We start from the raw sequence: 13,713 nt of genomic DNA on the forward strand, positions 1-13,713 counted from the left end.
ATTTCGACATTAGTTAAACTTTTTATTCGCGGCTTTAAGGATCCCGTAATCGCGTATAAGGGGGGTCATATTGAGAGGGATTTGTTAAGCCAAATTGGCGTGCGACATGTTAATTTAGAATCTTTTAGTTGCCCCAAATTCGAAATTTTAGCCGCGGACCCGAAGTATGGGCCAATGGACCCACCAAGCAGGCTTCATTGTTGGACGCCTAGTTCAACATCAAAGCGGAGGGTACAGTATCACTGTGCCCTCACCGAGGTGCGCGTCTTTCGCAATTGGTACCAGCAAGGTAATTTTTTTATTTTTTATTTTTTTACAATTATTTTTATGCTGCATTTTTTGTAGAAATAGAGCGAAAGACGTAAGTCTGTGTGCACTCCTCAGCGAGGTGCAAATCTTTCACAATTGGTACCAGCAAGGTAATTTTTTTTATTTTTTATTTTTTTACAATTATTTTTATGGTGCATTTTTTGTAGAAATAGAGCGAAAGACGTAAGCCTGTGTGCACTCCTCAGCGAGGTGCGAATCTTTCGCAATTGGTACCAGCAAGGTAATTATTTTTATTCTTTATTTTTTATTTTTTTACAATTATTTTTATGGTGCATTTTTTGTAGAAATAGAGCGAAAGACGTAAGCCTGTGCGAATATTTTTTTGGTCGAGGTGATGTCCTGGGGAGAAAAAATTGTAACAACGTGCCGATCGGTGTTGATACGATGGATGAGAAGAGGTATGTATAATAATTGTTATTTAAAAAATTAAAATTAATTTTTTTAATAACGATTATTTTTTAATTAACAGCGTCTTCTTGAAGAGGAGGAGGAGAAGGAGGAGGAGGAGGAGGAGGCTTACGTTTGTCATCAACGGTTCAGTATCACTGTGCCCTCAGTGAGGAGCGCGTCTTTTGTCAGTAGTTCATGGAAGGTAACGTATTTTTTTCCTTTTTTTAGTTACTATTATTTTTCATTTCCACGATACCTTTTTCTTTGCAGAAGGAGATAATGACGATGATTGATTATCGACGCGAGGAGGATAGACTTCGAAGTTTCGAATTCTGGCCAATTGAATATATTCAACCGGAGGAACTTGCAGCCGCAGGATTTTACTATCTGGGACAGGACGATTTTGTCGCATGTTTTGCATGCGACATCGAATTGCATCGGTGGCAACACAACGACAGGGCCATGTCGGAGCATCACTTCTGGTCGAGGAATTGTCCATATGTACTGGGGGAAAATTGCGGCAACGTGCCGATCGATGCTCATCCCACAATCATTTCAATGTCACCATCAAGAAGCGGTGTGGACGAGTGCGGAATCTACGATTATACCATGGATGAGAAGAGGTATGTATGTATAACAAATGTTATTTTAAAAGAAATTAAAATTTATTTTTTAATAATGATTTTTTTTTTAATTAAGAGCGTCATCCTGAAGAGGAGGAGGAGGAGGAGGAGGAGAGGGGAGGAGGCTTGCGATTATCATCAAGCGCGTTGTTCTTCGTAATGTTCAGACTCGCATAATTCTTCAAGGTCGTCGTTGTACCGGGATTTCTGGACCGATCGATTTCCACTCCGTTCAGTTCGTAACGTATTTCGTCGAACATAAACGCCACCGCATTGTTGTCTAGAGCTACCGTGTCGTTTGCCAATCCTCCCGGTAGGCTGAGTCTTCCCTCCACGTATAGGAAGCTTTTACACGGAAGAGTGTACAAGTCTTGATGTTGAATGGGTATTCTTATCTCATCGCTGTTTCCAAACGTAGTGTTGGCGTACGGATTGTAGGTGTGCAGTTCGATCTTAGTTATTCGATTGTCGAAGGTCGGTGCTTCGGAGATGTTCAAAATGTCGTACGACATGATGCGAGTGCGTGCGATTACTTGTTAACGACAAATCCCAAAGATTGTAGATATTTAACGTTTCGTGCAGTTAATTTCCTCGTCTTCTTCTCCTTATTATTATTGTTGTTATTATTATTATTTTGGAACGATACACCGTCTTTGAAGCTTGGCGTATTATTGTGAATTAGCATGACGTTTCTTTACCGAGGTTATGAGATGGTTCGACGAACGTGCAATCGTATCGTGATTTCTTCGTTTCGAAAATCAATTAAACGTCCCGACTGGTCCACAATGCGAATCGTTAAATCATCCATTGACCGTGTGACGATCGGAAGGTAAATGACTCGTGCCGGCGTTTCCGATATTTTATACCCTGGCGACACGTTGGGCGCGAATTCGTGTATCGTGTGAACCAGTTTCCCGTTATCGTACGAACCGGTGGTTACGTTGCATTCTATTCGAATAATATTCGTATTAATGATATTCACGGGGGTGTCCGATATATGCCATGTGTTTGGCGATAAAACACGATTCATAGAGAATCCTAGAATAGGACCCACGTTATTAGGCTTTGTAAAATTTATCCTATATGCTCTTTTAATTTCGCTTTTCATAGTATTGTTGTTCGCTCGCAAGATCAGCGGGTATTCCGGATCATTCTTATCTTTGGCTGCAGGATACCGCGTGCTTATCTCGCGCCTCAAGTAAGCGTTGATCGCCTCCAGTTCATACGAACCATCTGGGATGCTTATCTCTTCATCTTTGTCGTCGAAATAAAATTTATTGTTTCCAATATTCGAACTGATGTTTGGTATTGTGTAATAAGTTTGCAAATCGAGCAGACCCAGTTCGTAGTTGGCATTGCTCAGATCTATAGGCGGGAAGTACTTGGACGATAAGACGCTACTTCTTCCCGATAACGTGAATGTGTAGGACATTCTTGCAGCGGCGGTAGAATGATTAAAAATGCTATGTCAGAGATTCTCGCAAAAATTTTACACACAATTGTCCACATACGCTTTCGTTGTAATTTTGATAATTCTTGCGATTGTATGAGATTACCACGTTCGGTCCGAAGTATCGAATTAATTCGATTGGTGGTTGAAGATTTCCAAAACTATCGAAGTAGCTGATTCGCGACTTCTGCTTTATATATGCGACCCAATGTGTTCCTGGACCATGACTGCTATCCAGATTGACTATTCCTCGTTCATTTATCCATATTTTATTGGGCAATGCATCAAGCATGAAAACTCCGCGAAAATGTGGTAATTTTCTACAGACAATTTTCAATTCAAGATCCGTCGTTGAGTTATCTACTTTTTTCGTTTCGTCTTCCTTTTTTTTTTCTTTATTCCTTTCCCACGCTTGTATGGTGCAAGATACACTCCACGGCCCTCCATGGCACGATTGTGTCGTTCCAATTCTTCCAATTGTTACTTCGCAGCTTTCGCCTCGTTTATCGTTTTAGCCACTGCAGCAGTACCGCCTGACAATGTCCCGTTTGGCAATTGGTAGAATTCTTCCAATATTGTAGCTACTGTAATTCTTCTTCTTCTTCTTCCCCTTAACCGCTCGTCGACCCTTCTTCCTTATCAGACCCATACCTAATCTTGTCAGGGAATGTCTTTTACCAGTCCGTAACGGTATACAGAGCTGTTTATACCAGTCTGTAGCAGTATACAGAGCTGTTTATACCAGTCTGTAGCGGTATACAGAGCTGTTTATACCAGTCTGTAGCGGTATACAGAGCTGTTTATACCAGTCTGTAGCGGTATACAGAGCTGTTTCTTACCAGTCTGTAGCGGTATACAGAGCTGTTTCTTGCCAGTCTGTGGCGGTATATGAAGCTGTTATGTCAAAAATTCTTTGATTGATAATGAACAAAAAAAAATGTACGTGCGTTAGTTACATGGAGATGTGCTCTATCATTTGAATACGAGAAGACTGATATCTATGATGCTTGAGTTCTCGTATAAATACCTTATCGTTCGAGAAGAAAATTTAGCATAACAAAAGACAGTCGAGAGAGAGCATGCGTTTCGTACGACAGTCCTTGAATATCCGGGTTCCGACCTACCGCACGTTCGATGACCATGATGAGATAATTCGGAAGCATGGGCCATTGCTACCGAGTACTATACGATGCGTGATAAGCGGCCCGTCAGGATGTGGTAAAACGAACGTCATGATTAGCCTGTTGGAAAGTTCGAATGGACTGCGATTCGCAAATGTGTATGTGTATTCGAAATCGTTACGTCAACCAAAATATCAATACTTGAACAACTTGTTCTCGCACGTGGGCAAGGACGTAGGTTACTTTGCCTATTCGGACAACGCGGACGTGATTCCCCCGGCGGATGCTCGACCGAATTTGATATTTATCTTCGACGACGTTGCTTGTGATGAACAGGACGTTATGAGAGAATATTTCGCGATGGGCAGACATTCGCACGTCGATTGTTTCTATCTGTCGCAATCATACGCGAGAATACCCAAACATTTGATTCGCGACAATGCCAATCTATTGATTCTATTCAATCAAGATGCCATGAATCTGCGACACGTTCATCAGGATCATGTGAATACTGATATGTCGTTCGAAAGTTTCAACGCAGTTTGTTCAAGGTGTTGGCGAAACAAGTATGAATTCCTTGTAATCGACAAAGACAGCCCTGTGAACCGAGGACGTTACAGACGCGGATTTAACGAATTCGTCGTGCTGTGATCCAGCTCATTTGGACGGTAAGAGGTGTCGGTGTCACATCGTGCTCCCATTCGATATGCGTCCGTCAAAGAAAAACCTGCGAGCTGCCATCGTTAAGGAAATAGCTAAGACCAGTGACGTCATACGTAAAAAGAGTTTAGCCTTGAAAGTTGGGAAAATGGATGTACAGTCTAACATTGAGACGAATTTACGTCCAATCGTGGAACCGTTGAAACAGCTGGTTCAAGATACAGCTACGGAAGCGAAAGATAATACATCAAATGCTGACCGATCGTTGGATTTGCAAACACAGCAGTCGCTGTTCTCTGTGAAGAAGAAGAAGAAGAAAGTGGAGAGAGAATTTATTAAGAAAAAGAGGACACACGATGAAGCGGCATTAACTCCAAGGATGCATTTGAAAAACAAGAAGAAGAAGAATAAAGTATATTCCCCCATCGGTGTCAGCGATGACGCCGACTATGTTGACGATGACGACGACGACGACGACGATGATGCGAACACCAATATGGTGCTCGAACCAACACCTTCAATGCATCGGGAGGTAGCTTTCGAATCATCTCCAACGGCTGCAACATCGTTGGAATCATCGGTGCGAAATATTTTGAGAAGTCCTGAAAAGCATCGCGACGAATACGAACATTTGTTCAGTAATCTTGGTCCTTTAGCGAGCGAATACTTGAGAAATTTCTTTAGCGGGCCGCCGAAAAGTCAGGACAATGTGTACGGAGTGTATTTTCATAACAACAAACTGATGCTTGGAAACGTTGCGTTCGACGTGGAAAGCAACGATGATATTGTTATTAATAAAATTAGGTACAGAGGAACTCCAGGTCTCTACGAATTGACATTTAAAAGAATACCCAACGAGAACCTGTACACCGAGAATGATAAGGAAATTTATAGAAACATTCTCATCGCTACGCATGCGCACCGACGTGGTAATCAGATAATGGGAAACAAGGGCTACAAGTACAAAACTATTATAGGACCAATGTTCTCAGCATTACGTGGAAAAGGTATAAATATTCCAACGACGATGATGCGTGTAACCAACAATCCGGTCGATTATGTGCATTGGGATGACCCAAATGAGCTGGTAGATCGTTTGAAATTGTTGATTGCATCGAAAAATGCTGGCCATACCAACCACAACAATGAAATAACATCCATAATCGAAGAACTTCGCGAACCTGGATTGATAATAAATTAAATTGCTCGAATATTTATTAAGTTAGTGACGAATGAAATGCCTGTTGGTAAATTTATCAAATGGTTCGATAAAATGAGTATCCGTTGGAATTGCTGCGAAACCAATCAAACGTTATCCGTAGATGAAAATTGGGAGGACAGATTTAAAAATATTGAGTTCAGACTCGACGATATTTGTCGACAAATACAACAGATCGAGCAACAGCAAGATCTACTCGAGTTGTTGGTGTTAAAGAAGAAGAAGAAGAAGAACAACAAAGGAGAAGAAAACAACTAAACCGAGAAACGAAAAAAATTAATAAATTTGGTACGTTGTATAAACATAGTACGCCTGAGTCGAAAATATTGGCAGATATTTCAACTTTTTATTCGATATGTAAAAATTATGTACACAACAATGCCATATGCTCGATCGGCAATTTGTACGATGCGCGAGGCGCTAAGATCGCTCGTGTCGCAAATCCTACGACGAACGATGACGCGGCCACCAAACTGTACGTCGATCGCGTTTCAAAGATAGGCGACGATACAGTCACGTCATCGCTTCACGAGTACATGCAGAATAATGCGATGTGCTTCTCAACGGAATCGTACACAGCTCGAAACAAGAGGATCAAACATTTGGCGGAACCGCTTCAAAACGATGACGCGGCCACTAGATCGTACGTTGACGATGTATCGAAAAAAGGCGACGACGAGCTTCGTAGAAAAATAATAGCTAACGAAAAAATGACAAAGGGTGTCGAACAGGCCGGTGTAAAATACAAGTCCGAACTCATGGATAAAATAACGGCTAATGAAAAAATGACGAAGGGTGTCGAACAGACCGGTGTAAAATACAAGTCTGAACTCATGGATAAAATAACGGCTAACGAAAAGTTGGCGAAGGATGCCAAACAGACTAGCCTAAAATGCAAGTCCGAACTCGTGGGTAAAATAACGGCTAGCGAAAAGTTGGCGAAGGATGCCAAACAGACTAGCCTAAAATGCATTCCGAACTCGTGGGTAAAATAACGGCTAGCGAAAAGTTGGCGAAGGATGCTAAACAGACTAGTGCGAAGTGGAAATCCGAACTCGTGGGTAAAATAACGGCTAACGAAAAGTTGGCGAAGGATGCTAAACAGACTAGTGCGAAATGGAAATCCGAACTCGTGGGTAAAATAACGGCTAACGAAAAGTTGGCGAAGGATGCCAAAGAGACTAGTGCGAAATGGAAATCCGAACTCATGGATAAAATAACGGCTAACGAGAAACTAACGAAAGATATGGAGCAGACTAATGAAAAATGGAGGAATAAAGTGCTGGCTAAAATATATAATTTTCAATACGACAGTGATCAGAAAATTAAATCAATTGATTCAGATAACGATTAAATTAATGTGAAAATTGATAACGTATTTTCGGTATTGGAGCAAAAGGTTGAAGCGTTAAAACAGAATATGAAAGATGAAACGGACAGCTCAATCGGTAACCAACTACAAATCTTTGAGGAAAGTTTTCGTGGTAAAATGAAGAAATTAGTTGCCGAGGAATGCCTCAAGTTCTATAAATAACATGCTTTTGCAACGATTGCATCATTTTTGCTGGTGATTACGGTGGTAAAACATCGATTGTCGAAAGAAATTGGAGCAGCAGCAGCAGCAACGATGCGTAACAGCAGCAGCAGCAAGAAATCATCGTCTCGTGATTCGCTAAAGCAGACTATTCAAGACATCGTTGCGAATATAGACACGACACATGAACATCACAAGGACAATTCAATCAACACGAAGAGTTTCAATAGATTTATGTTCGATCTGATAAATACGATAAGAAAATACGTTCTACACGTATCGGACGAGAATGACGAGTTCGATGCATTGGGTCTACCTATAGAAAGTATAAAAGTTCCTATTAACACGAAGAAGTATGTCGACAACATTATCAACGAGAGGGCGGTAATTTTGAACAGTGACAACGAATTTTTCGATGCAAAATCTCGAATTATTCGATATTTGGCAACTCCGGTTTTCGCCAGCGACTCGGCAACAAAAAGTTACGTTGACGACGCGATCGATTCGTTGAAAAAAACATTTACGTACGACCTGTATGAAACTATCGACGATGTTCACTCGATGAAACGCGCGGTCGAAACTCTCCAAAAATTCGTGACAAACGACGAATCCAATCACGAGAATCTGAAGAAACATGTTAAAACGTGCATCGAGCAGAATAATAAAAGTATCAATGAAAAGCTACGTCAAAGATTTGTCGAGCTCGAGGATAAGTTGTTCGAAATAATGAAAGCTGAGGGTATCGTGGATCGAGAAAAATTGAATGCCGTTGTGAAATTTGCTGGCAACATCGAGCACAAACTTGCAAGTGTGGAACACAAAGTTAACAGCAACTGGCCGAAAAAGATTGATAACCTTGAAAATCACATATCAAATAAAATCCGCAACTTGGAGGAAATTACGAGCACTGGCAAAGCGAATCAGGGAAAGTTGGCGCAACTTGAATTACTCGTAGACGAACTGCAAAATAAATTTACAGTAGGCGGTTTTGAAACTGGCAAGGAATTGGATGAGAGGTTCGAAAGGCTTAATACTGCTATGTACAAGAGATTACTCGAGCTGACTGGAGAAGGGAACATAGTCGCGAAATTCGAACAGTTACATAAATCTTTATTAGAGAAATTTACCGAAATATACGGACAAATGCGACGTATCGAAGAACAGCAGCAATACAGTGTGCGCGTCGCTTTCGAGGAATTGGATTCTCGTATGAGACTTCGTTTCAGAGACTTGTTGACTGTAGCGGTAGCAGCAACCACAGAAGAGATTCCGATAACGCAAAAAACGTCAATAGCTGAAAAGTCCATCGATAACGCAAAAGAGGACGCGACAGCGATCGAAAAAACTCCGAGAACGCAAGGATAATTAAATTAGCGTATCTTAATTTCAAGCGATCGCAGATTCATCGATAACGCAAAAGAGAGCGCGGCAGCGGTCAACGCAAGGATAATTAAATTAGCGTATCTTAATTTCGAGCGACCGCAGACTGACAAGGCGAAATCATGAGCGGCGATAAAGTGAACTTGGTGAATGAACTGCATGCTCCGGCGAGACGTTACTTCCGACGGAGGCGAGTGGTTACGCGAGGACTCGACGATCTCTGGCAAGCTGATATCGTTGAAGTTCAACCGTACGCAAGAGAGAATCGAAGACATCGATATATTCTTACGATAATCGATACATTCAGCAAGTATGCCTGGGCCGTTCCTTTAAAAAGCAAAAATGCTGACGATGTGTGCAAAGCTTTCGCGTCGGTGTTGAAAAAAGATGGCCGAATACCGAACAATTTGCAAACCGATATGGGGAAAGAATTCTACAATAAAGATTTTCAAGAATATCTGAAGAAACGTAACATCAACCACTATTCCACATTCAGCACTATGAAAGCGTCCATAGTCGAACCATTCAATCGTACATTGAAGAACAACATGTGGAAATTTTTCTCGTTGAGCGGAAAATATCGTTGGATCGACGAGCTACCCACGTTGATTAAGGACTACAATAATCAAAAACATCGCACCATTCGTATGCGACCTGCAAACGTGAATCATAAAAATGAGAAGTATCTTTTATCTACCGTGTACAGCAACGTCAAGATCGCCGGTCCTGCGAAATTCAAAGTTGGCGACAATGTGCGCATCAGCAAGTTCAAAACCGTATTCGACAAAGGATACACACCGAACTGGTCAACGGAAGTATTTAAGATCGCGACGGTGAAACGAACGAACCCCGTCACGTATCTTTTGGTTGATTTGCAGAACGAACCTATCGCTGGAGGATTTTACGAATACGAGATACGCGCTACCAAATATGCCGACGTGTATTTAGTAGAAAAAGTATTGCGTCGAAAAGGAAATGAAATATATGTGAAATGGTTGGGGCTGGATTCGTCACATAACTCTTGGATAAAGAAATCATCTGTACTTTAATTGTATAATGTAATGTTTATTTTTGTTTCTCTAATAAACATGAAAAAATACATAAATGCTTTTTACATTAATACTAATTAATTCCCCCCACACGCACACAAGTTCAACGATTCGCTTTCGATACGATTAGATCTAAACATAAAGCTAACAATTCGCAATCGATCAGACAATTTCGTTCGAACAATTCGTTTGTAAAAATTACGGTCGCATAATTCTGCTCGTTATTGGAGTTTTTTACAATGTCAATGAGCTTCGCTAATCTATCCTGAATTTCTGGAATATTTTCTAATAACCATGAATACATATGATCCATACATAACTCTAATTTGTACAAATTATCCATCGTCTCTTTCGTAACATAAATCGATGCTTGAGAATCGAACAACTTGATTAGACTCATTCCATTAAAATTAACAATTTGTAACGATAAAGTCTCATCAATTTGTTTTTCCTTCTTGTCCGCGTCGAAGTAATTGTGAATATAATCTCTAGTTTTCACCAGCAGTTTCCACGTAGCCATTGAAAAAGAAATCTCTGTTCCACGATTGTCCCCCAAGACAAACTCGACGCGCAAATTTTCATCCACGCGTACACAAATTTCAAGGAACTTGAAATAATTGCCGGCTATGGAGTATCTTCTACCCAAGATTCGTGCGTTGCGCGGTATCTGCAACTGCTTCTGCTGCGACTGGGGTTGCGACTGTTGAAACGACCGTATCATCGAAATGGAGTATCTATAAAAGAAATAACATACAATATTTTTTTTCTTCTTTCATAAAAGGAACATTTTATTCCCTTCAAACTTTCTTTTACTTACCCATAATTTTTATAATCGTTGTGAGATCCATTTTTATGTAAAAAATTATTGGTTTGATTTGACATTGTGAATATTATAATACTGAAGAACAACTGCGCTATAAGAAAGTAATCTGTAGAACGCACTACTCGCTGTACGCAATGCCAAATGCTTATATATACAATTCCCCTACCATTTTCCCCCCTTCTTACACGCAAGATAACAATACAAGGAGCGTATACGCACCTTTTCCGCTTACAAATAAAAGTGAACACGCGCGCGCGCAACACGGGATTCGAAACATCGATGAAATTATATAACCACTTTTATTTTTTCTAACTCCCCCCCACTCCCTCTCCCTCCTGCCTCCCCCTCTCCCCCTTTCGCGATTTTATAATGTTCCCAAGGAAGGGTTTCGATCGAATTGTTTAAAATGTATCGTTTATCATCGTATGGACTCATTGCTAATTTACTCTGTGATACTGAATACACTTGATGTTGTATAGACATCATCAATTTAACGCAAACTGATTTTTCTAAATGATCGTGAAGGCATGCTAAATAGTCGTCGAAAGTTATATTTTTAATCGTCACGTTAGTCTTAATTCCTTTAATCTTTTTTACATCGTCTTTGTCTTGTACCCGAATAGCATACATTTTCGAGCGAAGACCCACAAACTCTGTCATGATTTTACCTCCGTTCTCGTCCTTCATTAATCCTAATACTTTATTATTCGCGATCGGAACGCCGTACACGTTATTTCTGTCATAATTGGAAGTATCGTATCGGTGAATGTCACGTTTTATCATCTCGTACGCGTCGTCGCAAATAATCTGATAAATTAAACTGTCCGTATCCGTGTACAAAATCCTGCATCTTTCTTGAAAATTTGGAAGCATGTAGCCATAATGAAAATCATACAAATGTAATTTAGATATGTCCAACACTGACATGCCTATGTAAATAGGTTTATAAAATTTAATAGAAAGCTGGTTCATTTGAACTGCGACAAAATCCTCGGAGAATACAGTACAGCTATGGAAATTTGGTCGAGCTATTAAACGCCCAGCACCGTATCGACCGCTCCATCGCGAGAGCAACTTTACGTTTACATGATTTCGAACGTTTTCCATCGTTTTTCCAAACACTGCATTGTTCATCAGTTTGAACAGATTCTTCGAGAAGTCATTGTTTGCGTTGGCGCGCAACCTCGTATTTAAATCTATGTAACGGCGTAACCAACATGATTGTTCAAACTTCAGTATCCGATGAATTTTCTTTAATTTTAAATTATACCTCAAACATTGCTGGAGGTATCGATAATGGAGAACGTAACGATTCTTATGGCTAAGCGTTGTCAACAGTTTCTTTTGCAACGCCCCAACCTCGTGAATCGGGCAAAATGGAAGATCCGCGTGAGCATCATGAATTTCCTGAGGATACTCTAAGTCGACCTCTAAAATGTACCCGACGGGACTGTCGATCGGCACGGAATCGATGTTGAAATTACTCGTATCGTCAACCCATTGGAAACCCCTGTGCGGCAAAGGCTGCGACATGGCCCAGCCATACAAATTATTAACATCGAAATACATCAGATAGCTGGACGGTTCGGCCGAATCGTACGTCGACATATACTTGTTATTCGCGCGCGCGTAACGATGCGAACATTGACTCAACCCACCTCGTATTCCCCGCTCCACGAACAAAAGCATGTCAACGTCGGTGAACAATTCCAACTTGATCTTCGTCAATTTTAGCATCGCGTCCCACGCGAAACCGGGCAACGTATAATAGTGCGCTGGATCGAGTTTATAATTCTCGAGCGACTTTTCGCGAAAATTTTCAAACACGTCGGCCAACAACAACACATCCAATTTCAAGTACAAGTCGCTGTACTGTCCTAACGTTTGTATACCGAAACGTGACCAAACTTCGTTCGCGTGACAATAGTCGACGTCGGATATCTCGCTGTCGCATAACTGATTATAAAATGCTTCGCGCGGTGGTAAACAAGTGTCGCTTAATTTGTCATAGGTCGATACATAGTCGTATGGGAAAACGCCTTTCCTGGTTAGAAGATGAAAATCATCGTTCGAAAGACGATTGAATTGGCTCCTCACGATATGCAAGTCGCTCTTGTCCAAGTACGACGACAACTTGTCCAGACTCGAATTCAAGAACTTGAACGAATCGATGAATCGAAACTTTATGCAATTCTTCCACGATTTTTTGATCGCATCTTTATTCCTCTTACTGTGTTTCGTGAAAGAAATGTACTTCTCTTTCGTCAGCGGTAACGCATCTATTTTACCTTCAAACGCGTTTGCCAATTCTTTGATGAAAAAGTGTGCGTCGTAGCCGGACAAATTGTGAAAAACCACCGGTATCACGTACGAGGATTGATAGCTCAGATTGCAACGGCTGTGCGCCGGATCCCGATACGCACCTGTGAAATGACAATGATCATGCACTCGCACGTCGTCATTACCGAGTGGTTCTTCGCACACGTGACAATACGTGGCGGTACGAAAAGTTGAGATTTGCGCGGCGGTCAACGGAGCCATTGGAACCGTTCAATCAAACACCGGCTGCAATTTACAGCTCAACTCGTGCAACTTCGATGCAAACCATGTGATACAACCTTTCTCATCACGATAAGTCTGATACTCGCTCAACGAACTGTCGTATCGGCAATGGAGGTAGTAGCCTACGCTGAAGGCATGGTGATGTTGATATCTACAGTAAGCTCCATGACCTTGATCTTCCTGTTTCTCCAGCAGGCATTCCAAGTCTGCGTAGATAACGAACGGTGTCGGTTCCTTGTACGCATAATTCTTGAACTTCAGCCATTTATCGTCTTCCGTCGGAAGTTTTAAAGCACATTCGTTCATTCGACTGCAGTCGATCTCGTGAATGCCCAATTTTTCCTGCGATTTGAAATACTGTAGACACCTGACAAAAAAAAACATAATTTTTTATTTTAGTTTTTCTCGCCCACCACCACCACCACCACCACCATCATCCAGAAGAAAGAAAAAAATTTACATGTGTGGATCTGAGTGCTGCGTGCTGATCTGAGATGAAACCAGACGAGATAAATTCCTAATACACAGATAATGATTGCGCAAGTTTTCGGAGTCGTGTATGAGCAGCAAAT

General features: G+C 41.1%; 2 protein-coding genes across 2 annotated transcripts; both read right to left on the reverse strand.

The window, feature by feature from the left end:
- Positions 1-9,697: 9,697 nt before the first annotated feature.
- Positions 9,698-10,790, reverse strand: LOC143261004 (uncharacterized). Its single transcript, XM_076527636.1, has 2 exons — positions 10,574-10,790; positions 9,698-10,490 (listed from the first exon to the last, which is right to left on the reverse strand). The coding sequence occupies exons 1-2, from the start codon at positions 10,636-10,638 to the stop codon at positions 9,860-9,862; spliced, it is 696 nt and encodes a 231-aa protein (XP_076383751.1). The 5' UTR covers positions 10,639-10,790; the 3' UTR covers positions 9,698-9,859.
- A 226-nt stretch (positions 10,791-11,016) lies between these two features.
- On the reverse strand, positions 11,017-13,092 carry LOC143260999 (uncharacterized). The gene is made up of 2 exons (XM_076527634.1): positions 11,081-13,092; positions 11,017-11,034 (listed from the first exon to the last, which is right to left on the reverse strand). Exons 1-2 carry the CDS (start codon positions 12,314-12,316, stop codon positions 11,017-11,019), a joined length of 1,254 nt encoding a protein of 417 aa, XP_076383749.1. The 5' UTR covers positions 12,317-13,092.
- Between the last annotated feature and the right edge of the window lie 621 nt (positions 13,093-13,713).

The sequence above is a fragment of the Megalopta genalis genome, unplaced genomic scaffold, assembly GCF_051020955.1.
Source record: "Megalopta genalis isolate 19385.01 unplaced genomic scaffold, iyMegGena1_principal scaffold0030, whole genome shotgun sequence".
Lineage (NCBI taxonomy): Eukaryota > Metazoa > Arthropoda > Insecta > Hymenoptera > Halictidae > Megalopta > Megalopta genalis.

Excerpts from the sequence above, each read along its gene's own strand:
- LOC143261004 (XM_076527636.1), bottom strand. The coding sequence starts at position 10,638 with ATGTCAAATCAAACCAATAATTTTTTACATAAAAATGGATCTCACAAC. Across the intron at positions 10,491-10,573 it reads AACGATTATAAAAATTATGG|ATACTCCATTTCGATGATAC; the intron begins GTAAGTAAAAGA and ends TTTCTTTTATAG.
- LOC143260999 (XM_076527634.1), bottom strand. The coding sequence starts at position 12,316 with ATGCTAAAATTGACGAAGATCAAGTTGGAATTGTTCACCGACGTTGAC.